Source organism: Musca vetustissima, unplaced genomic scaffold (assembly GCF_032173495.1).
Source record: "Musca vetustissima isolate MV318-11 ecotype Yass unplaced genomic scaffold, APGP_CSIRO_Mvet_v1 utg18288, whole genome shotgun sequence".
Classification (NCBI taxonomy): Eukaryota; Metazoa; Arthropoda; class Insecta; order Diptera; family Muscidae; genus Musca; species Musca vetustissima.
Genome location: NW_026886411.1, coordinates 22,557 through 49,183, shown reverse-complemented (window position 1 = coordinate 49,183; position 26,627 = coordinate 22,557). Strand labels below are relative to the sequence as shown.

The 26,627-nt window shown below is 37.3% G+C and overlaps 1 protein-coding gene across 1 annotated transcript in view; it reads left to right on the top strand.

Moving 5' to 3' along the window:
- The window catches only part of LOC133333872 (cadherin-related tumor suppressor), a gene marked incomplete at its 5' end in the record, with an annotated part of 48,282 nt that extends 22,249 nt beyond the window's left edge, over positions 1-26,033 (top strand). Inside the window, 2 exons of the mRNA XM_061542182.1 lie at positions 17,212-22,603; positions 23,261-26,033. Coding sequence (XP_061398166.1) covers positions 17,212-22,603; positions 23,261-26,030 — 8,162 coding nt within the window. The remainder of the gene's footprint in view (positions 1-17,211; positions 22,604-23,260) is intronic.
- Between the last annotated feature and the right edge of the window lie 594 nt (positions 26,034-26,627).

Below are 26,627 nucleotides of genomic sequence, written 5' to 3'. Positions count from 1 at the left end.
TAGAGGCCCATGAAAAATAATCTTTAAAAAATCCACGCCTTGTAGAGGCCCATGAAAAATCTTAAAAAAATCCACGCCTTGTAGAGGCCCATAAAAATATTCTTTAAAAAATCCAAAGGGTATTATATCTATAGGATCTTTCATAGATAGAAGAGGCTTCTACCTATAGAAGACCTGTATATTTATTATTTATATTCGACATATAATTGTCCCATTCCTCATGGTAACCGTTCCGTTTTCTAGCTCCTATGCCATCAAACAATTCCCATTCCCGTAGATGTCCACAAGCCGTCATATTTCAAAATCAAACATCACAGTTGTAGCTTCTAACCTTTTTTCTTCTTCTTCGTTGGGTTTGAATGGCATACTGGGTAAAGTGGGGACTTAACGGTCCACGCTCGTTATTTATCATCACTTCAAAACAATAGTTTTATATTAAATTGTTTAAAAAATTTATGTGTTTTTGATGATGATGATGGTTAATGAAGGTAATACAAGACGTGCATTTCAACCAAGATAAGAGAGCGAGCGAACGAGCAGTCAAATCGAAGAAACCAAATGTGCCACCACCAAAAAGCCAAAAAGGTGGCGATGATGACGATGTTGGTAATGGCTGGCTGGTTGGTTGGTAGCGGTGCTGGTTGATGATTTTCTTGGTGGCAGTGGTGGTGGTGGCGGCGTTGGTGCCACATAGCTGCTGGTCTTTTTAAGGTTATTTTTAGTTTTTTCTTCAGTTTAGAAAAATTTCATTTTTTTTGGCTTGAAGCTGTGGCTGGTTGTTTTGGAAGTCAGTTTTATTTGCTTTGCTTGGTGGCTGGCTGGCTTATTGTGATGATTGTGGCCAATAGGTATTATCAACAACAGCTACCACCGCCACCACCAACTTCAATGGCAACAGCAGCCTAGTACCTAGGCTTGTAGACGACAGCTGCTGTATTAAACCATAAATAGTTTTAAATACGTAAGAAACACTAGTTTCAAAACGCTTGAGATATCAGCCTTAAGCTATAGCTTAGGATACCTTGTAGGAAATACACAACAGCAACAACAACATCAACAACACCAAAAATATTAGAAATAAAAAGAAACCCAAAGTCCGCACATATGAACATTATTATGAAATACAAGTTTTTCCAATGAAAAACCCCCAGCCAAAGAAAAAAATTGAAGAAAACAAAAACAAAAAAACCAACGACATAAAGAAACAATGTAACGTTTATAGAAATATCCACCACCACTACCAGTAGTCAAACAGCCAGCCAGCTTAAATTTTTTGGAGGATTACTTTATTTTTGTCTATTTTTTTTTTTTTTCTTAAACTCAACAATTTTGATGGAAATCTATAACCAAAAAAGGCTGCCGAATTTTTTTGGTTGTTGTTTTTTTTTTTTAATGTCTAGTGTACATTTAAACCAATCTATTGAAAGAAACTAGAAAATTTATATTTAATATATAGTGGCAGGCTAACAGACTGGCTGAAAATAAGGCGGTAAAGATTTAAAAGTATCAATGATTCGCATTACATAAGTGGTCGGCCGTAGCCGCTATAATCAACAAAACCATGAAAAAAACGTAAAATAAATGTGTGAAAATAATTTAAACAAAACAAATATCACCGAAAAAAATCTGCAGAAAAAATACAACAATTTACGCCGCAAATATTTTACAAAATACCAAATCAAAAACTAAAAAAAAATTGAAATCACTACACGATTACTTAAATACACTACAATATTTACAATAAATTACGAAATCGATATGTGAGAATTGATCAATAGGGGAATACAAATTATTGGATTTTTAAAATCCATTTTCTATACTCCATAAGCTCGATTACACCATGCCAGAAAGACAAATTCGCTATAAGTCATAGCGTTATGGATTTGTTGATGATAACTTTAATGTTCATGAAGGAAATGCTGTATATCATTATTTTCGGCTATTGCAGGTAATTTTTGAGATGGCTAAACGCATGCCATCAAATCGAATGAGTAATATATTTGTAAAATATATCCATCCTTTATCCCGAGTCCTTGTGAGTCTTTTTTACCCTTATTTTCTTGAACAGTAACCTAATTGCCACAAGACGAAATTGTTTTGCATCCAAATACTCTACAAAAATGTCGCTCACAATATTTTAGACAAAAAAAATCGATATGTTTTGATCGTTCTTTTCTATTTTTATCCGATCCTTGTTCAGAAACACGAACACACTTACGAACACTAATAAATTTCGAAGAAATTGTACATTATAAAGAACTGTCTTAAAGGAGACATAAGAAATGTGGCTTTATAAAAATTAAGGGTCATAAATAACTTTTGAATCTTTAAAATATTTTTGATTGATCCTAACCAAATTTGGAATTCATGTACCAAAAAGAATGGTCGCTTTAAAAAATTAGGGTTGTTTTATGGTCCTGAAAAAGGAGTGGAATTTTCAAAATATAGGTTAGGGAAAATTTTTAAAGGTAACTTCATAATGTCCTGCTCTCTATTTGCAAAAAAAACTCTAGTAGTCGGTTTTTACAATCCTCCCTAGATACCAAGTTTTTATAATCGCTTGGTGGACAATTCTGGCCGTTTCTGGTCAATTGTAAATGGATTACAACAGTTTTATGGTCGATTTTTAACTCCTGGCCGATGACTCGACTGCTAACAAGCCAATTTTAGACAACTGAATGCACCAAATAAAAAACAACAAATATTTTTTTTTTTACTGCGAGGACGGAAATATAGCGCTGATCGCTTTAAAATTCTCCATTAGGTTCCTGTTATGGACGAGGACAACGTCTATAATTTTCGGTGATGATCAAATAATAATTTTTGGATGAAGTGGACCGAAAACATATTTTTATTTGTGTGTGTTTTCTGCGTCGATTTATAGGCCACAATTATAAGTCGAACATCATAACACAACCCACGGTTAAGGGAATCGGAACAAGTAATTGGAGGGACTGTACTGAATATTAGTAATATTCGAAAAATATATCAGTGTAAGGAAGAAATGCTGTTGACCTCCAATTGGGCAAGAGGATGCAAATATTACGAAATAATACAAGTTTTTGGAATAAACATCCGCAGAAAGTTAGAGTTCCGAGGTAGTTGTGTAGGGTATCCGACTATATTGCTTCGTCCACTGGTTTTTTCATGATTTGGATCATGTCTTGGGACTCTATATAAGCGCGATTTTTTTTAATATTTTTCTAAGGAAACTAAATAAGTGTGGATTAAGGATCCTAAGCTTTGATTTTCTTAAATATTTGTTTATATTAAATATTAAATATTATCAATTAGCGTGGAATATTTTTAATTTGTTTAATAATTATAAATTAGCGGTATTTTTTTAAATATTTATCTAAGATCCCTAATATTTATCTAAGGAATTTTTTACAAGTATTTTTCAAAAGACCTAAATAACCCTGAAAAGCCCTAAACAAGCGTGGATTTTATAAAAATATTTTCCTAAGGATCCTAAATATACGTAGAATTTTTAAAAATAAATTTCTATTAAAACAGCTATGCCAAAAAGTAGAGCGATATATTCCATTTTCGATACCACACATCCTAGGAGTAAAAACAAAGTATGTTTGATATTAAAAATGGTTTCTTATTGAGTAGAAAATCTTCCTTTGAAAGTGATCAATATTGGTACAAGTATCTGGTTTGCCCCATATAATGGTCTTCTGCTTTTTGAAAGTTTTCACCATAACTTCCGTTTTTTTTATAAAATCGGTTAGCACAGACTCTAAAAATTATTTTTATCCACAGGGATGAGAAGCCCAATGTTTAAACAGAAGGCCAACCATTTATTTAATTCAATAAATATATCAAGATGTGCTAGGCTCAAAATATTTACATTTTCTTTTAGCAGCTCGTATTTGTATTTTTTAGATTTTTTTTCTCATTTTCTCTGAAAATTAGTTTAAAAAATTGTAAAATGTTGCAATTGAATAAAGTGAAATTAAGTCGTCCATTATACAAAAAAAATAATTTTAATGCAGCTTTGTCTGGCCACCGTTTATGCAAATTTATTGGCTGCCGAATTTTAAATGGAATTGAATTTTTATTTGTTTTTTTTTTTTTTTTTTTTTTGCCTAAAATTTTTGTTCACCAAAGAAAAAACAAAAAGAGCCAGTGTATTTAATGTCAGCTTAAGTAAGATTTATGATAAAAAAACTGAAATTTTTTCTTAGGAAATATTTATTTAGTATAGGTGATGAAAATCGTTTGATTTCCATGATATATGTGGGTAAGATTTTATTTTGGAGATTTTGAAATATTTTTGAAAACCACAAAAATTATCAAATAGAATAAATCTGTAATAGAAGGAGAACAACTTTTGAATTTCAAACGAAGAAAGAGAATTTCATATTTTTTTAACCCCTCCTACCTATGAAGCACCTGTTGTATTTAAAACTTTCTTCGCCACATATTAAAATGGCGCCCATTTGATTAAAATACACTTGCTATATCTTCTTTATCAGTTTTTTTCTTTCCTTTCTTCTTTTTCTGTTTTTGGTCTTCATGACAAAGAAAAAAGTAGTATTTTAAATATGGTAATTACCATGTCTCTACCGACTACTCAGTTAGCCTGCTGAGTGGCTGGTCACTTTGTCAACAAAAGCACAAACTCTAAGCGCCATCATAATTTCATCCATCCAAACCAAGCCAACCCATCTACCTACCAACTATGGCATGTAGATAGCCTCTGCTGACTATTAAGCCAATGGCCAACAAGTAACTCCATTCATAATAATGCTGGAATGGGAGAGTTTCATTATTTTTTCTTCTTCTTCCCCATTTTTGTAAGATAAGAAGGCAATGCCAACATACACACTAGGGGAAAGTATAAAACATAAAGATAATTACACTTCATCTAAGCGATACACACGTCCACACTCACACATTGGTGGCACAAGCAAAACGTAGTAGCCGGATTATAAAGTATGCACACATTTATACACACACCCAATGTAAGCTCATATTTTTTGAAATAAAGTGAAGACGCCATAGTTTAATGACTGACATGTGTGGTATTTTATGACACGGTCTTACACACAAATACCAACACATGATTTGTTGTTTTAATGTAAACTAATATTCCTTATGGTTTACAGTGTGTAGCTGAGAATTATTACGAATTGAAATCTTGTGTAAACATTGTCGTAAACGAAAGACTTAAGAATCAAACTTTGAGCACAATCATAGCAAGCACCACGGCTATACTGACGTTGATTTTTTACAGAATATTTTTTCAAAGTTCCTTACAAGCGTGGATCTTTTTAAAATATTTCTTCAAGTGTCTTTACTGGTGTGGATCTATTAAAAATATTTTTTTTTTCGATGGCTCGTACAGGTGTAGATATTTTAAAGAACATTTTTACAAGGCCTAATCAAGGCGAGGATTTTTTAAAGATTATTTTTTCAAGGACTAAACAAGGAGTGGATTGTTTTGAAGAATATTTTTCAAGCCCTCAACTAATCATAGATTTTTTAAAGAATATTTTGTCCAGCTCTCAACAAGGCGAGGATTTTTAAAGAATATGTTTAAGGCTGTTGATGCAATTGAGACAACGAAATCTTTGCGTGTTTGTTTCTTAACTCTTTTGTTTGACTGCATTTAAAATTAAATGTATATTTTGCTTACAATCTGTGGATAGACAAAATATGGTCAATATCAGAGATTATATTAAAATGACATGAACAACCCCAACAACAACAATACCAATAAACTTTAAGGCAATCATTTCTTTCATATAAAAATTTTAACAAGCTCAAACAAGAACATAAATGTTCAAATATCTCTACTCGAACACCATATGCAACAAAAAAATCTAGAGAACCACAAACGAAATTATAATGGCAAGGACATTTTACCACGAATAGAATTGGAAAGAGAGGAAGAGGGAACAACAGATACAATTTTTAAATAGCCGCTACAATATTGTGGAGGGTATATTTAGTACGTCAAAGGTCTCGAAAAAATATTTTTTTAAAAATCCACGCTTTATGTTTTAAAAATCCATGCTTGTTGCGATCCACGATTAATATATATTTTTGAAAAATTCACTCTGCTTGAGGATCATGGAAAAAAAGTTTAAATAAAGTATTTGTTCGAATTTTCTAAGAATACCTTTTTCGTAGACCACAACAGGCGGGAATTTTTTTTTTTTTAAATATATTTTTCGTGGACCGCAACAGGTGTTACTATTTTTTTAACAATATTTTTTCGTGGATCGCAACAGGCGTAGATTTGTTAAATATAGGTTTCACGGACCGCTACGATCGTGGATTTTTAGCAATATTTTTTTCGTGGACCGCAACAGGCATAGATTTTTTAAAAATAGGTTACATGGACGGCGACAGGCGATGATTTTTTTAACAATATTTTTTTTCGTAGGCCTCAAGTGGGTTTCAGGGACCTCGACTGGATTTTGGATTGGATTTTTTTTAAATTATTTTTCTTAGACCAACGTGGGTTTTTATACCCTTCACCACACTGTGGTACCGGGTATTATGTCTTTGCATATGTTTGTGACAGGCAAAAATAATCGAGATAGACCCATGGTTCCTTTTGAGAATATGCATAGAATCACCTTCTGAGTCGATATATGCATGTCCGTCCGTGCGTCTGTCCATGTTAAATTGTAAAGAAAGTACAGGTCACATTTATGATCTGAATTGGATAAAATTTGGCACAGTTCATTCGTTTGGCCCAACCCTATTGAAATTGGGATAAATCGGTTCATATTTAGATATAGCTCCCATATATATTTTCGTCCGATTTTAGGTAAATGGTGTACCAAAGTCCCTATATATCTTTCGATTTGCACGAAATTTGGCACAGCGTACAGAATTAAGTCTAGAATGATGTGTGCAAAGTTTCGTGAAAATCGGTTCAGATTTAAATATAGCTCCTATATAAAGTTTCGCCCGATTTTAGGTAAATGGTGCACCAAAGTCCCTATATATCCTTCATTTGCATGAAATTTGGCACAGCGTACTGAATTAAGTGTAGAATGATGTGTGCTAAGTTTTGTGAAAATCGGTCCAGATTTAGATATAGCTCCATATATATATTTTCTTCCGATTTAATGTAAATGGTGCACCAAAGTCCCTATATATCCTTCGATTTGCATGAAATTTGGTACAGCGTACTAAATTGAGTCTAGAATGACGTGTGCAAAGTTTCGTGAAAATCGGTTCAGATTTAGATATAGCTCCCCTATATAGTTTCGTCCGATTTTATGTAAATGGTGTACCAAAGCCCCTATATATCTTTCGAATTTGGCACAGCGTAATGAATAGGATATAGAATGATGTGTTTTAAGTTTCGTGAAAATCGGTTCAGATTTAGATATACCTCCCATATATATCCTCGTCCGATTTAAGGCAAATGGTGTACCAAAGTCCCTATATATCTTTCGATTTGCACGAAATTAGCCTACTGAATTAAGTCTAGAATGATGTGTGCAAAGTTTCGTGAAAATCGGTTCCGATGTAGATATAGCTCCCATATATATTCATCCGATTTTCGGTAATTGGTGCACCAAAGTCTTTGAAAATCATTATATTTGCACCAAATTTGGCATAGCGTACTGAATGAAGTCTAGAATGATGTGTGAAAAGTTTCATGAAAATCGGTTCAGATTTAGTGTGCAAATCGCGTTTTCGATATTCGATACATAGGTATCGAATATCGAAATAAATAACTTACACCAAGTTTGAAATTTCTAGCTAATAAGCTTATATATAGGTTTTTGTATTTTTATAGATGTTTCTGTATATTTCAATTCCATTTCGTAAGTATTTCGTGTATAAAACTTTTTAAATTTTTAAGACAATATTATTAAAAAGTGGTTAACTACGATGTGTATTATTATAGAAATATTTAAAAATATAATATTTTTACAAAACTGATCGAAAAAAATGAAAAAACTATAAAAAGTACATTCGTTCGGCATTTTAAAGACATTCGGCCATATACAGGTTGTGCAATATTATTTCCTTAAAATGTTTTTGAGTTTGTCTTTAAAACTAATCCTTTATATATAAATTGCATATAAAAGATCAAACGTTTATATTGACGAAAATGCGGTTTTCTGATGATGTGTGATTTATAACAAACGTCCGCCGCTACGTTGTGTGGCGTATTAAAACCAAATAGAACCTTTAGATATGTAGAATTTCAACCAAACTGATAGCGATGACAATTACCCGGCTATGACTATGGTGCAAATGTGCCCAGTCCAACTTTACTAATTTGACTTTTTTTACAAAACTGTAAAATTTTTTAACTAATACTATTTTATATATCTTTTTGGTACCTTTTTCATAATTAAGTGTCAGAGGACAATAATCAGCCATATAGTTGTTATATATGTTGAATATTTTATAAAAAAAAAAGTGCCTATTTTATATATTTTTGTCCGATTTTATGTAATTGGTGTACCAAAGTCCCTATATATCTTTTGATTTGCACGAATTTTGGTATAGGGTACTGAATTAATGTTGCTAAGCTTCGTGAAAAGATCCATAGCTAGGCACAACGTACTGAAGTATTATAAATTAGTCTCTGGCAAGTTTCCCTAAAATCGGTTCAGATATAGATTTATAACAAACTCGATACGTTTGTTTAGGATACATATGTAGAATATACCAAAAGTGGTGAAGGGTATCATATAGTCGGCCCAGTCCAACTTTACTACTTTCCTTACTGGTTTAAAAATAATTTTTTATGGTCCTCACAGAAGGCGTTGATTTTTTAAAAACAAGCGTGGATTTTTTAAAGTTCTTCGCAACAGACCTTGATTTTTTAAAATCAATTTTTAAGGTCCTCGAAGCAGGTGATGATTTAAAAAAACATTGAAGGTCCTCCACAAGCGTGGATTTTTTTTAAATATTTGTTTAAAGACCCTCCACAAATAATTTTTTAAAGGTCTTCCACAAGATTGGATTTTTCAAAAATGATGTTTTCAAGGCCCTTCCCCAGTGTGGATTTTTAACAATATTTTTATGGATAACTTTTTTCATAAATATTTTGAAGTAGCATTACAAAAATTCGTCTAACTAAAATGTTTGCTCAAAATAATCTGTGATGTGGGGAGCACGTACAAAATGTTTTTTTTGTGATGGCAGAAAATTGTGATTTAAAATATGTGAAAAGTATTCAGGCGACGACCATGTAACATTGTAAACAATTGCCATGTAGCAATGATGCGTGTGAGTGCTTCGCTATGAGATTTTTTACTCTTTGCTATTTCGGTTCTTGGCTCTTCAATATTATCAATAGATTTAAATCTAAAACAAAAAACCAACCAACCAGAAAAGATGAAGAACTACTCTATAATGGTGTTGCGTAGTACATTCTTCATGTTGTCGTTGGAGTTTTTTTTTTGGGGGGTTCACTGCCTGGCATGACTACTCCAAAAATAAGTGCGATATGTATAACAATAGTTTTATTTATACATTTTCCTGTGTCTCCTACTACGTTTTGCTACGGCAGAATCTTCGTATGCGTTCTAATTTAATGAACACAAATTGAAATATAACCATAAAAGGTCATAGCAAAAACTTAGCCACACACATTGTAGCTTGCCAATCGTTGGCTACCGATGATGATAACATATGAAGCGAAAAAAAGGATCATCACATTTATGTTAAATGGAACTACCGGCAAAGTCCGAACCATTTCTGTTCTGGATCTGACAATAACAATTTTCGAAAACAGAGATTCTGGCACAAAAGTCCTACTGGTTGTACGCTGAACTGATTGTTCTTATTGTTTGTGTTCTAGATTTCTTTTCTTACGTTTGCCAACCAATAAATTGCCACAAATATTTTGCATATGAAGAAAATCCAAGCTGGCTGATGTTTTTTTTTCTTTTGTTACAATAGTTCTAATTAACTCTCCTAGTTCGTACTGGCCACCATGAATTCTCTCCATATTGTCCATAACAATGCCATATAGGTTATGCGTGCGTGTAAATTGTAACAATGTTGATATCAGACAGACACATGAGTGTTGAAATCATTTTAAGAATTTTGTGGGTGAAAATAGGAAATATTCTCAGGATTTGTTTAAAAAAACAACAACAACAAAAATGTGTCGTACATCATTTGTATTCATTGTTTTGTTTTCTATACAAAACAAAATATGATTTATCTTTAGAGACAAAAACAAAACAAAAGACTTAAGACACAAACACGAATTTTTTAATGAACTGGAGATGAAAGATAGAAGAGGGGTTTAACAATATTTTTTAGAAGGACTAGAACAATTTTATACCAGAACTTTTTGGAAGGTTTAGTGGATCTATAAGAACGGGTTTATTCAAATATTGTTTTTTTTTCGAATTTAAAAAATTTGTGACCAACAAATCTTTTTATGTGCAAATTATTAAAAGAATATTTGTTGAAATTTCACACAACGTTTTCAGTTATTATTTCGTTATAAAAAAAACAATGCTTGGGGATTATTAAGAAAGAGTAGATTTTAATATAGTTTTTTTTTTAACACGTAGATTATTTTAAATAATTTAATTTTATACAGGCCAATAGGCGTAGATTTTTAAGGAATGGTTTAAGTTTAGGCGTAAATTTTTTAAAGAATATTTTTTGGGACCAATGGGCGTTGGTGTTCTAAAGAATATTTTTTATAATTTTTTAAGGGCAACAGATGTAGATTTTTTAAAAACTGTTTTTAAAGACCAAAAGGCGTAGATTTCTTTTAAGAATATTTTTAAAGGCAATATTTTTTTAAAGAATATTTTTTAAGAGCATTTTTAGGGTCCAATAAACGAAGATTTGTTTAAAAAATAGTTTTAAAAAAACTAATAGTCATCGACTTTTAAAAAATAATTTTTCAAAAACTAATAATTGCATATTTTGTAAAGGAAAATTGTTTGTGATCAACAGGCATAGTATTGTTAATGAATATTAATAGGGACCAAAATGTATAGATTTTTAAGGATTTTTAAGGGTCAACAGGCGTAGATTTTTTAGGGAATGTTTTGGGACATACAGGTGCAGTTTTTATACCCTTCACCACACTGTCGTACAGGGTATTATGTCTTTGTGCATATGTTTGTAACAGTCAAAAATAATCGAGATAGACCCATGGTTCCTTTTGAGAATATGCATAGAATCACTTTCTGAGTCGATTTACGCATGTCCGTCCGTTCATGTATTTTTGTTAACAAAGTGCAGGTCGCATTTATGATCCGATTTGGATGAAATTTGGCACAGGTCACTTAATTGGCCCAAGGAAGAAAATCGGTCTACGTTTAGGCATAGCTCCCATATAAGGGTACCCACCAATTTTCGATATTTTGAGGTTCTTGAGCGCGTTTTGTGACTGAATTCGCTACAATTTGGAACTTTGAGTTCTTATTGGGTAGCAAATCTCTCCACTAAAAATTATAAATATGGGTCCATATTTTTGGATAGCCCCCATATAAGGGTACCCCCAATTTGGGGGTTTTGGGGTATTTTGGGGGTTTTGATCGCAGTTTGCGACCGAATTCGCTGAAATTTGGTACATTGAGTTCTTATTGGGTAGCAAATCTCCCTACTAAAAATTATAAATATAGGTCGATTTTTGCGGATAGCCCCCATATAAGGATACCCCAAATTTTCGGTATTTTGGGGTTCTTGGGCTTGCTTTATAACTGAGTTCTCAGAAACTTTGTACATTGGGTTATTATTGGGTACCAAATTACTCCACTAAAAATTATAAATATAGGTCCAGTTTTTCTGGTAGTCCCCATATGACGATACTCCCAAATTTTTGGTATTTTGGGGGTTTTGATCGTATGTTTCAATTCAATTTTTTCGGGTAGCCCCCATATATGGGTACCCCCCAATTTTCGGTATTTTGGGGTTCTTGAGGGCGTTTTTCAACCAAATTCTTTGTAATTTGGTTTTTTGTAGTCGTATATGGTAACAAACCTCCTTCCCAAAAATTAGATTTAGATGAAATTTGGCACTTATTATTCAAGTTTCGATATAGCTCCCATATATAGTTTCGCCCGATTTTAGATGAAATTTGGCACTTATTTGGGAAAACCCGGTTCAAGTTTCGATATAGCTCCCATATATAGTTTTGCCCGCTTTTAGGTAAATAGTCCACTAAAGTCCTTGGAAATCTTTTGACTTGCACGAATATTGGTATAGTGTACTGAATTAAGTCTAGAATGGTGTGTGCAAAGTTTCGTAAAAATCGGTTCAAATTTAGATATAGCTCCCATATTTCATCCGATTTTAGGTAATTGGTGCACCAAAGTCTCGGAAAATCATTCGATTTGCACGAAAATTGTTATAGCGTACTGAATTAAGGCTAGAATGGCGTGTGCTAAGTTTCGCGAAAATCGGTTCAGATTTAAATATAGCTCACATATATATTTTTTGTCCGATTTAGTGTAAATGGTTCACCATATCTTTCGATTTGTACGAAATTTGGCATAGCGTACTGGATTGAGTCTAGAATGATGTGTGTACAATTTCTTGTAAATCGGTATAGATTTAGATATAGCTCTCATATATGATTTCGCCCGATTTCATGTAAAGCCCTATATATCTTTCGATTTGTACGAAATTTGGCATATCGTACTGGATTGAGTCTAGAATGATGTGTATAAAATTTCTTGGAAATCGGTATAGATTTAGATATAGCTCCCATATATATTTTCGCCCGATTTAATGGAAATGGTATACCAAAGTCCCTATATATCTTTCGATTTGCACGAAATTTGGCATATCGTTCTGAATTGAGTCTAGAGTGATGTCAACCAAGTTTCGTGAAAATCGCTTCAGATTTAGATATAGCTCCCATATATATTTTCGTCCGATTTTATGTAAATGGTGCATCAAAGTCCCTATATACCGTTCGATTTGTACGAAATTTGGCATATCGTACTGGGTTGAGTATAGAATGATGTGTGTAAAATTTCTTGAAAATCGTTTTAGATTTAGATATAGCTCCCATATATATTTTCGCCCGATTTAATGAAGATGGTATACCAAAGTCCCTATATGTCTTTCGATTTGCACGAAATTTGGCATATCGCTCTGAATTGAGTCTAGAATAATGTGTGTTAAATTTCGTGAAAATCGGTTTAGATTCAGATATAGTTCCCATATATATTTTCGTCCGATTTTAGGTAAGTAGTGCATCAAAGTCGCTATATATCCTTCGATTTGCACGAAGTTTATCGAAGCGTACTGAATAAGGTCCAAAATTATGTGTGCAAAGTTTCGAGAAAATCGGTTCAGATTTAGATATAGCTCCTATATATATTTTCGTCCGATTTAAGGTAAATGGTGCACAAAAGTCCCTATATTCCTTTCGATTTGCATGAAATTTGGCACAGCGTACTGAATCGGTCCAGATTTAGATATAATTCCCATATATATTTTCGTCCGATTGAAGGTAAATGGGGCACCAAAGTCCCTATATATCTTTCGAGTTGCACGAAATTTGGTATAAAGTACTGAATTAGGTCAAGAATAACGTGTGCCAAGTTTCGACAAAATCGGGTCAGATTTATATATTGCTCCCATATATATTTTCGTCCGATTTAAGGAAAATGGGTCTTCAAAGTCCCTATATATCTTTCGATTTGTTTTAATGGTTTTTCAAAAATGCGAAGTCTGTTAGTTTGCATCTGTTGAATATACCCAAAGTGGTGAAGGGTATCATATAGTCGGCCCCGTCCGACTTTACTGGTTTTAAATGTAGAGGTGTAGATTTGTTTTCAAAGGCCAGCAAATATAGATTTTATTAAGGAATATATTTTTAAGGATCCTCGATAGTAAAATTTTTAAATATATTTTTTTAATATATAGAGTTTTATTCTTGACTAGGTGAAGTTCTATGATGATCTAGATATGTCTTCAGTGTGTAACGCTTGTGTCTGCAGTTAGGTCATGATGCAGGATGGAAATGTTTTTCAATCGGGCTGTTATTAAATATGGACTGTTATTAAATATTTATAGCCCCAATTGTGCCTACCAAAAAATTATTAATGTCCTAGGGTAAATTTCATATAACGGTAACGGGGATTCTTTCTAACCGAGTTGGATGGAAAAATATATTTTTGGTTCCTTTGAACAATATCATTCTAGGTTTTGGTAAAGGCTTATAAATGTAACCCCCCGGTAGAACATTTTTTCAACCTGGCTGCTTGTAGTTTGGTATTTAATATCCCCTGGTAGCAATTTACCATAACATATCCCCTCGACATCAGGTATTTTGAATATCCAACACATAGTGGTGGCCAGACGGAACTTAACAACGTTTTATTTGATTTTATTTTTAAGGGCAATCATTTGACGACCATGATTAAATAATATTTTTCAAGCCACGCCTCGGCTACATAATACTCTGACCAAATACTGTAAGCGATATAAAATTTCACATCAGAAGTTTTCATTTAATATGATGATAAGACTTTGACGGGAAAAAACACATATGTAGGTGTGTGTGCGTGTTCGAGTTAGCATAATATGGTGAATGTATTTTAAAGAGTAACACTTTTTTCTGTTCTCCTTCAGTTTTAAAGCCACCACAAACATAAAAAGTAGCCAAGAACAAGAAAACGCATATTGGTCAACATTTCTTTTTGTTTTTGTTAACCGACTCTAAGCAATTGGGTTGGGCTTCTTGTAATTATGAATTGGAGGGGAAATTTCTGTGTTCGTCGTGTGAGTGAGTGAGTGAAGATACGATTATTAAAGTTATGACTTGTTGTACCGGTGGGCTGGACTTTGTCATCGTCACCATCACATCAGCCATGGATAAGTGGTACAAAAAATATTGACATGTGTGTAACATAAATGAAGACAACAACAAACATGATGTGATTTCCTTAAAAAAAACAGGAAGAAATAAATTGTATTGTTTTGAGCTTCCCAGTTTGATTTAATATTTTTTTTTATTTCTAACTGCATATATCCAATTTCCGATGAATATCTAATTTCAAAACAAATCATATATCTCTTTTGGCCACACCAAAAAAGACGCAACTAATAATGTGTTTATGTACAATTTTTTTTTCTTTGGTGTAGTAAGAAAATTTTCTTATTTATGGAAATTCTATATAAACCTGATATTCATGCCTCAGGAGAATATAACCAGTATATGGTCATATTTCAATATCACTCCCATGAACTTTGTTCGTTGTCTTTGATAGTTTTTTTGTTTTCCTTTAACAATTTTCTTAATCGACAATCCATGCAGCGAGCAATGAAGTTAATATAATACGTATTTGCATAGATCCATAAATTTAACCCCTTGGCAAAATATAATTCGGCATGCCAGCACAATACTAATGTTGGAGGAAAAAAATGGAGTTGTGTTTAAGCATTAGTAGGTACAATGGAAAAATATATAAAGTACGGAAAATATAAGAGTCGGACGGGGACGACAATGCAATACACTACACCATGATTTTTATATACAAATATTATTTAAAAAATCGACGCCTTGTTTAGGCCTTTTCAAAAATATTAAAGAATAAACAGTAAGGAAAGTAGTAAAGTCGGACGGGCCGACTATATGATACCCTTCACCACTTTGGGTGTATTAAACAGATGAATCCTAAAGGACCAGTATAATGAAATTGGATCCATAAACATGTCATACTGCAGCCGATATTATTTTTTTCATTTGGTCAGATATAGAAGCTATATCTAAATCCGAACCGATCATTCACACATCATTCTAGACCTAATTCATTACGCTGTGCCAAATTTCGTGCAAATCGAAAGATATTTAGGGAATTTGGTGCACTATTTGCAAAAAATCGGACGAAAATATATATGGGAGCTATATCTAAATCTGAACCGATTTTCATGAAACTTAGGACACATCATTCTAGGCTTAATTCAGTACGCTGTGCCAAATTTCGTGCAAATCGAAGGATATATAGGGACTTTGGTGCAACATTTACATATAATTGGACGTGGAATTCGAAAGATATATAGGGACTTTGGCGCCCCATTTACCTTAAATCGGACGAAACTATATATGGGAGCTATATCTAAATGTGGACCGATTTCTACGAAACGTTGAACACTTTATTCTGGATCCAATTCAGTACCCAATGCCAAATTTCATGCAAATCCAAGGATATATAGGGACTTTGCAGACCGATTTACCTTAAATCGGGCGAAAATATATATGGGAGCTATATCTAACTCTGGACCGATTTTCACGAAACTTAGCACACATCATTCTGGACCTATTTCAGTACTCTATGCCTAATTTCGTGCAAATCGAATGATATATAGGGACTTTGGTGCACCATTTACCTTAAATCGGACAAAACTTTATATGGGAGCTATATCTAAATCTAAACCGATTTTCACGAAATTTAATACACTTCGTTCTAGTCCTTATTCAGTATGCTATGCCAAATTTCGTGCAAATCGAATGCTATATAGGGACCCATTTACCTTAAATCGGACGAAACTATATATGGGAGCTATATCTAAATCTGAACCGATTTTCACGAAATTTAAAACACATAGTTTTAGGCTTAATTGAGAATGCTGTGCCAAATTTCGTGGAAATCGAAGGATCTATAGGGACTTTTGTGCACTATTTACCTAAAATCAGACGAAAATATATATGAGAGCTATATCCAAATCTGAACCGATTTTCACGAAATTTAAAACACATAGTTTTAGGCTTAATTCAGTATGCTGTTCCAAATTTCGTGGAAATCGAAAGATATATAGGGACCGTTTACATTAAATCGGGCGAAAATATATATGGGAGCTATATCTAAATCTGAACCGATTTTTCCCAATTTCAATAGGGTTCGTCCTTGGGCCAAATAAATGACCTATGCCAAATTTCATCCAATTCGGATTATAAATGCGACCTGTACTTTGTTTACAATTTAACATCGACAGACAGACGGACGGACGGACATGCATAAATCGACTCAGAAAGTGATTATATGCATATTCTCAAAAGGAACCATGTGCCTATTCGTTTCCTTTTGCCTGTTACAAACATATGCACAAAGATATACTACCCTGTACCACAAAGTGGTGAAGGGTATAAACATCGACGCCTTGTTTATGGGTTTTCAAAAATATTCTTTTAAAAAATCGACGCCTTGTTTAGGTGTGGAAAAAATATTCTTTAAGGAATTTACGGCTTCCTTCAGTCTATTAATTTTCGCTTTTTTTCTATCTTTCCAGGTTCTCCCCCTCTCACTGGAACGGGTGTGGTAAAAGTCATTGTCCAAGATGTCAACGATCATAGCCCGGAATTTGAGCGACAATCCTATTATGCTACAATACAAGAAAACATGGCGATTGGTACGAAGGTGATCCAACCCCATGCATTCGACAAAGATGCAGGTCTAAATGCCAAAATACGTTTCACCCTGCTAGGAGAGAAACTGGAACGATTCCATTGTAATTCCGAAACGGGAGAAATAACAACAGCCAGTGTTTTGGATCGTGAGGAGACCTCAATGTATTTCCTCACCCTCATGGCCCAGGATAGTTCAGCCACGGAGCCAAGAGCCACTGCGGTAAATTTGACAATAACCGTCAGCGATGTCAACGATAATATGCCACGTTTTGAAGCCAATCAATTCCATGTAAATATCCCCGATAAAACGGGTCTCAACGAATTTGTTTTTGGTGCCTGGGCCAGGGATGCCGATGAAGGTCTGAATTCTTTGGTTATGTATAACATCAGCGGCAAGGATGTGGGGTATTTTCAAATCAATGCGAAGACGGGTGTTATTAAGACCCAGAAGAACTTGGGTTCCGATTTGAATCGGCAGTATTCGTTGATTATACATGCCTATGATCAGGGTGTACCGTCGAAGTCTTCACAAGCGGAATTGATGATCTCTTTGAAACCTGCAGCAGCATTTCCCAGTTTTAATTATATGGCCAATACCCAATTTCTACTGGCGGAAGATATTGAGCCGGGCAAAAGGATAACCACAATTATGGCCAGTTCCCCCAAGAAAGGAGCGGCCGGTAGTATTCGCTATTCCATTGCTGGTGGTAATTTAGGTGAAGCGGTACGCATTGACGCCACCAATGGTGTAGTCACAATTGGCAAAGATGGTTTGGATTATGAACTGGCCAGCCAATATGAAATTTGGCTCGAGGCTTTGGATTCGGATCGCATCCCACTGCGTAGTGTTATGCTGCTGACCATTAATGTCACCGATGCAAATGATAATGCCCCTGTGATGGAGAAATTAATTTATAATACCGAAATTATGGAGGAAGAATCACCACCCCAGACAATTGTCAGGGTGAAGGCCCACGATCGCGATTCCGGGGAAAACGGAGAGGTCAGCTATCGCCTAGTGGATGATTATGAGGGAACCTTTGAAATTGATGCAGATTCGGGAGAAATTTACACAACCCTACGTTTGGATCGTGAGGAGGTTAGCCGTTATGAGTTGTCCGTGGTGGCGGTGGATCAGGGTATGCCTCAGCTAAGTGGATCCGCAACGGTGGTCATTAACCTCTTGGATAAAAATGATAATCCACCAAAATTCACCAGACTGTTTTCCGTTAATGTCACAGAAAATGCTGAGATTGGTAGCTTTGTTATCCAGGTGACCTCCATGGATTTGGATCAGGGCATTAATGCGAATGCCTTGTACACGTTGACCGAAAATCCGGGAGAGAAATTCCGTTTGGATTCACTGAGTGGTAATATCACTGTGGCGGGACATATTGATCGGGAGGAACAGGATGAATACATACTAAAGATCACTGCCTCGGATGGTGCCTGGCGTTCGGATACCCCCATAACCATTACCATACAAGATCAAAATGATAATGCACCGGAATTTGATCACACGTTCTATAGTTTTAATTTCCCCGAACTGCAGAGATCGGTGGCATTTGTGGGTCAAGTGGTGGCCAATGATCGTGATAAACATGGACCAAATTCCGTCATTTCATATTCGCTGCAACAACCCTCAGATGTTTTTACCATAGATCCAGCCACCGGGGAGATTTTCAGTAAGAAAACGATAAAATATAAACACTCCCAATATGAGGCCTCACCGGAGAATACCTACACCCTGACTGTGATTGCCACAGATAATGGTAAACCACCGCTCTATTCGGAATGTATGGTGAACATAAATATTGTCGATGCCAATAATCATCCACCGAAATTTGAGAAGCCACGCTACCTCTCTCCCATACCCGAACATGCCCGCATGGGCCAACGAGTGGTAAGGGTTCAGGCCCATGATTCTTTGGATACAGGAGTTAATGCCGAGATCCATTACTCCTTTACCGGGGGTAATGGTACAGAATATTTCAATATTGGTCCACATGATGGTTGGATTTCGTTGGCCAAATTATTGGAGGTTCCAGCCAATACCCATTTCGCATTGAATGTCAAGGCTGCCGATCACGGTGTCCCATCGAAAAGTGATGAAGCCCATGTGGAAATTATTGTCACCGGAGAAAATGATTTTGCACCGAAATTCACGGCACTTAGCTATCAGGTTATTGTACCCGAAAATGAGCCAATTGGTTCGACAATTCTCACGGTATCGGCCACCGATCGTGATGAGGGCCCCAATGGTATGTTACACTATGCCATTGCGGGAGGTAATGAACGTTCCGAGTTCAAAGTGGATGCTGAAACGGGTGCTGTTATCATACTAGAACCGTTGGACTATGATTCGATACAAGAATACCATTTAAATATTTCGGTCCAGGACCTGGGTTTTAAACCCAAAACCGCAATTGCTCAAGTAACTGTGATAGTAACGGACATCAATGATAATCCTCCCTTGTTTAATCAATCGGAATATCATGCCTTCATAGCGGAAAATAAACCCCCACAATCGTTTGTCTTCAAGGCCCAGGCCAAGGATAAGGATTCTCCGAAAAATGCCATAATTCGTTACTCCATAAATGGTGGATCGGGAAAATCGTTCTTTGCCATCAATCCCTCAACGGGGGTGATCACGTCCTCGGTGAGTTTCGACTACGAAGAGAGGAGGGAGTATCTGCTACACATCATGGCCGCGAATCCCGATTCTCCAATGCACAGCCTCTGTCGTGTTGTGGTCCACATACGCGGAGTCAACGAATTCTATCCGCAGTTTATACAACCTGTCTTTCATTTTGATGTTTCCGAATCGGCGGAAGTGGGCACCGCAGTGGGTTCTATACAAGCCACCGACAAGGATGCCGGAGAAGATGGCAATGTCTATTATCTCCTGGTGGGTTCCAGCAATGACAAAGGTTTTGCCATTAATCCGAATACTGGTTTCATTTATGTATCCCGACATTTGGATCGTGAGACCCAGAGTCGTGCGGTGCTTACGGTACTGGCGAAAAATTATGGCAGCATTAGGGGTAATGATACAGATGAGGCACAGGTCATCATATCAATTCAGGACGGTAATGATCCTCCGGAGTTCTTGAAATCTCTTTATACCGCCAAAATATCCGAGGCGGTAAATATTGGAACCAAGGTCACCACCGTCAAGGCAGTGGACAAGGATGTGCGTCCCCAAAATAATCAGTTTACCTATTCCCTCATTGGAGGTAACATCAATCAAACCTTCAAGGTGGATCCGCAGTCGGGAGAAATTGAAACAGCACGGTATTTGGATAGGGAACAAATCCCTGAATATAACCTGGTGGTGGGGGCAATTGATACGGGTCTACCCGCTCAAACGGGTACCACATTGGTACGCATCGAGCTGCAAGATGTCAATGATAATGGCCCTACCTTCCCAGCGGAGGGTCTCATCGGTTACATACAAGAAAATGAGCCGGCAGGAAGTACAATAATGACCCTACAGGCCACAGATCCTGATTTGCCGCCCAATGGAGGACCCTTCACATATCAACTGATCGGCGGTAAACATAAATCCTTCATCACCATAGATAAACATTCAGGTCTGGTGAAATCCACACGCAGTTTCGATCGAGAACAAACCCCCGAATTGGAAGTCATAATAGAGGTGGAAGATAATGGCCAGCCGAAGCAAAAGGCCCAACACAAATTGCGAATCAGGGTCCTCGATCAAAATGATAGTCCCTCGACATCAAGGACAGTCCATGTGCTCCTCAATGTTTTCAATGATATTATGCCGGTGGGCAAAATTGCCGATGTCCATCCGAATGATCCGGATATAAGCGGAAACTATCGTTGTCGCATTGAACCCAACAGTCAATCGAGTCCCAAAGGTCTGCTGACCATACACCATGCCTGTGATCTGTATACTACCGAACAAACCTCGTTAAATAATGGCTATTCCTATTCTGTGTCCGGTAATGATGGTAAACATGGTGATGTTGTGTCCACGGTGACCGTGGGATTCCAGAGCTTCGATAATAGTACAATTGCGAACTCTATCACAATTTTGGTTCGTAACACAACTGCGGAAAATTTCCTAGCCAATCATTACCGGCAATTTGTGGAAACTCTTAAGTCGGCCATAGATTCTTCCGATGAGCTGATAGTCTACAGTGTCCACAACACCACAAGCAGTTCAAATTCCACCGATCTTGAAGTTTTGGTGGCTCTGAAAATGTCAAATCAAGGTTATCGTTTGCCACACTATGTTGTGGAGCGCTTGGCCAAGAAACGTGAAGTATTGCAGAGGATGATGCAAGGTTCCTCATCGGTGGTAATTGGTTACGACCCGTGTACCATGGCCAAGGCTTGTGATAATGGTGGACTCTGTACCTCCGAACGCCGGTTGCATGACACCCACTCCCTATATATTGTGGACAGTGAATCGCTGATATTTAGTGGTCCTTTGGTCACCCATGATTTTGTGTGCAAATGTCCCGATGGTTTTATGGGTCAACAATGCGATAAACGTCAAGATCCCTGCTCACCGAATCCCTGTCACGGTAACTCGCAATGTCGACGTTTGGGCTTCGACTTCCAATGCATTTGCCCTGTTAATCGCGAGGGACGTTATTGCCAGCAGGAGAGAGGTGATGTTTGTTCCGGTAATCCCTGTGGTAATGGTGGTTCCTGTCGCAGCAGTCCTGATGGGTCATCCTTCTTTTGTCTCTGCCGACCTGGCTACCGTGGTAATCAATGTGAACATGCCACCGATTCGTGTCGTCCCAATCCCTGCCATTATGGTGGAGTGTGTGTGGCTCTTAAGCCGGGATATAAATGCAACTGCCCTGAGGGACGTTATGGCCGTCATTGTGAAAGGACCACCTATGGATTTGGTGATCTCTCCTATATGACATTCCCTTCACTGGATGCCGCGACCAATGATATTTCAATTGTGTTTGCCACCACTAAACCCGATGCATTGCTAATGTATAATTATGGTATACAATCGGGTGGTCGATCAGATTTTGTTGCCATCGAAGTGGTGCGGGGTAAGGCCTTCTTTTCATTTGGTGGTGTAAGGACAGCCATAACCACAGTGGTGGTTGGCGGAAATAGTAATTTGAATTTGGCAGATGGTAATTGGCATAAAGTGACGGCGACGCGGAATGGTCGTGTCATGTCGTTGAGTGTGGCCAAGTGTACGGAAAATGGTGATAGCTGTGATGAATGCCGACCCGGTGATAGTTCGTGTTATGCGGATGATGTGGGACCAATTGGGTGAGTATTCTATAATTTAATAGTAGAACAAAAATATATAAAAATAGACCCATAGTTCCTTAAGAGGATATACGTCGAATCTTATCTTCGTGTACAGGTCACATTTATTATCCGAATGAGCTGAAATTTGGCACAGCTCAGTTATTCGGCGTGTGAACCTCATTTGAAATGGTGCAAATCGGTTCCGATTTAGATATAGCTCCCACATATATTTTCGGGCGATTTCCGGAAACTTGTGCACCACATGCCTATCTTTTGTCTGATTGATACGAAACGTTTCTCAGCGTATCCTATTAGGCCTATTTAATCTAAATGATGGACCAAACTCCCAATCCTTGGTCGATCGCAACGAAATTTTGCACAGTCTACCGAATTGATCTTAGAATGACATGTGTTAAGTTCGGTTGAAATCGGTTCAGATTTAGATATAGCTCCTATATATATTTTCGTCCGACACACCCAAAGTTTATCGGATTTCGACGAAATTTTGCACAGCGAATCGATTTGGGCCTATAATTACGTGTATTTAGTTTTATCAAATCGGTTCAGATTAAGATATAGGTCCCGGATATAGATTCGGCCGATTTCATCACAATTTTGTATTCATAATTTTTAATTTAATCCAAAAAATATTAATTCCATTATTTTTCTTTTCAGAACTCTGAACTTCAACAAACAACCTCTGCTACTTGGTGGCCTGGTATCTGCCGATCCGGTGCTGGAACGTCCTGGTCAAATACATAGCGACGATTTGGTGGGCTGTGTTCACAGTGTCACAATAAACGGTCGTGCTTTAAATCTCAGCCAACCTCTGAAGCAACGTGGTATATCTTCAAGCTGTAAACATAATCTGCAGGGTGGCCTATGCTCAGCTTCGGCATATAATGATCCCAGCACATCACTATGTGGCCTACTCGGCACTTGTATGGATAGATGGGATACAGCGGTGTGTGAATGTGGAGGTGGTCTATTGGCGCCCAATTGTCAAATGTCTTTGGAACCCATAAGCTTCGGCGAAGGAGGTGGTTATGTGGAATTTCAAATATCGGAAAAACATCGCCGCATGCAGTTACTGGATAATCTCTATGCTGGCAATAGTATTTGGTCATATGACATCAGTCGCCAGAGGAGATATACCCTGGAGAGGAATAATTTTACGGCCCTGGCACAAATTAGTGAAGCCCCGAAGACTCTTAGCCTTATGTTCCGCACATTTAAGGAGAGTGGCCTGATGCTATTTGCGGCCACAAATAATCAATATACCTCACTGGAGCTGATGAATGGTAAACTTTTGTATTATTCCAATCAGGATAGTGTGGTCAATATGACCATTGCGAATACAAATAAGCTGAATGATGGTAAATGGCATAATCTAACACTGCATACGAGTAATCGGATTTTACGTTTCATTATTGATGGTTCGCGAGCGGGAGAAGAATTGGATTATGCAGGGATACATGATTATTTGGATCCCTACTTGACGGTGCTCTCAGTGGGTGGTGCAAGGAAGGAATTTCTTCAAGCGGAGCACCTGCCCTCGAGCTATGAAGGTTGCTTGGCGAACTTTACGATCAATAATGAAATTCAGCCGTTCAATGGTTCCGGAAGTGTTTTTGGAGATGTCCATATGCATGGCAAGGTTTCCCAAGGCTGTGTTGGCGTCATGGGCATTGGTGCTGCTCAAGTCGCCGATCCCATTAGTATCGGTGTCACCTTGGTCATTGTTTTCTTTGTCATCTTGGTTGTGGCCATTTTGGGTTCCTACATCATTTACAGGTTCCGTGGAAAACAGGAGAAAATCGGGAGCCTCAGTTGTGGGGTGCCGGGATTCAAAATCAAACACAATTCCCCGGCCACAATGTTGGGCGGTTCGGGAGCCTCACAAAATCAGGCAGATCATGTACTCTCACGTGGTATGCACTCCGAAGCCCAGGTGGGTTATCACAATGATGGTGGTGATTTAATACGCGGAGTTCCAGGACATCATATGGTCGGCCCCGAATTGATATCGAAAAAATTCAAAGAACGTGAAATCAATCCGGGAGATCATCAACAGCAGAGGCCCCAGAGGCCTGACATTATCGAACGAGAAGTGGTTAGTAAAAGTCCCATGCGGGATGAACATCATCCGCCGATACCACCACCTAGTCAAACACATCACCCGCATGATCATGTGGGTTCGGTAGATATGAATTCGGAATATTTAGAACACTATGATTTGGAAAATGCCAGTTCCATAGCTCCATCGGATATTGATATTGTCTATCACTACAAGGGATATCGAGAGGCGGGTGGGGTTCGGAAATACAAAGCCACACCGGCCCCAGTGGCCAGTTATACCCATCACAAACATCAATCGGCGACACAGCAACAACAACATCGCCATTCTCCACGGCATGGTGTGGGAGGACCATTTGCCCCAAGAGGGGTACCACCTCAGGCAGCACAACCACCACCACCTTCAAGTACCCCACGGCAACATCAAAGTACACCCTTGGCAAGATTGTCTCCCAGCTCGGAACTTTCATCACAACAACCAAGGATCTTGACGCTACATGATATATCCGGTAAACCTCTGCAAAGTGCCCTTCTGGCCACCACTTCCAGTTCTGGAGGTGTGGGCAAAGATGCCCTGCACAGTAATAGTGAGCGTAGCCTCAACAGCCCTGTAATGTCACAACTATCCGGACAGAGTTCAAGTGCCAGTCGCCAAAAACCTGTCGTTTCAGCGCAGACAACAGCCCAGACCTCAATGGGTCTGACGGCGGAAGAAATCGAACGTCTTAATGGAAGACCTCGCACCTCAAGTCTAGTTTCCACCCTCGATGCTGTCTCCTCCAGCAGTGAAGCTCCCCGTGGCACAGTGGGAGCTCACCACTTATCTCTCGGAGGTGGTCTGCACAGCACAGATGTAGATGCCCATAGCTCCACCTCGACCGACGAAAGTGGCAACGATAGCTTCACCTGTTCCGAAATTGAATATGACAACAATAGCATTAATGGCGATGCAAAATACTCCACCAGTAAAAGTATTTCCGATGAACGTAACCCTGTCAGTAGGGCCATGAGTGGAGATGGTAGCCGTGGACCAAGCGTGGCGAAACCACCACCAATGCCACCACATTCCTTCGATGGTTTCGATTCTTCCTTTCGTGGTTCACTCAGTACTCTAGTGGCCAGTGATGATGATATGTCAACACATATGGGAGCGCTGTACCGGCAGGCGAATAGTGCCGCCTCACCATCAGCACCACCACCAATTGGTTGGGAATACCTGGTGAATTGGGGACCAAATATACAAAGTATTGTGGGAGTGTTTAAGGATATTCAGGAGCTGCCGGATTCGGTGAGAGGAGATCAAAGGCCAACGGGCTCGTTGAGAATGCAACAGCAACAACAACAAAAGCAATCGGAGGAATATGTATGATGGAGATAGTAAGGGCGGGAGGGAGAGAGAGGAGTAAAGTAGATATGTCAAATATGAGAATTATGGAAAATGAGTGTGACAATTTTATGTGAAGAGAGCGTGTGTATGAGAGAGAGAGTTAGAGATTGATTTAAATTACTTACCAAGAATAATTGTTGTAAAAATAGAATATACCTTATAAGAGATTAAATTATGTCTGAAAAGCAGAATCGGGAGCTTGAAGAGAATATTGTCGATAAATTCATTCGTTTTCAGGCAGTGATGAGCACGAAGAAAATTAGACTGAAATTAATGAGATTTTTAAGTTATTCGCGTGTAGAATATTTATACAGCACTAAGGGTTATATGTCTTTCTGTAAGCAGTATAAATCCATAGTTACTTTTGAGCATATACTACGAACCAAAATTTTTGAATTTAAATACATTATATCTGTCCGAATGACACGGAATTTTGCACAGTGTATTGTTCTGAGTCTAGAGTGACGAATGTTTAAATTGGATTTCAATCATTTCAGATTTAAATATAGATCCCATATAAAATTTCCTCATATTTTATGTAAATGGCGAAACTTCGAACTTCTTTTGAAATAGGCTCCG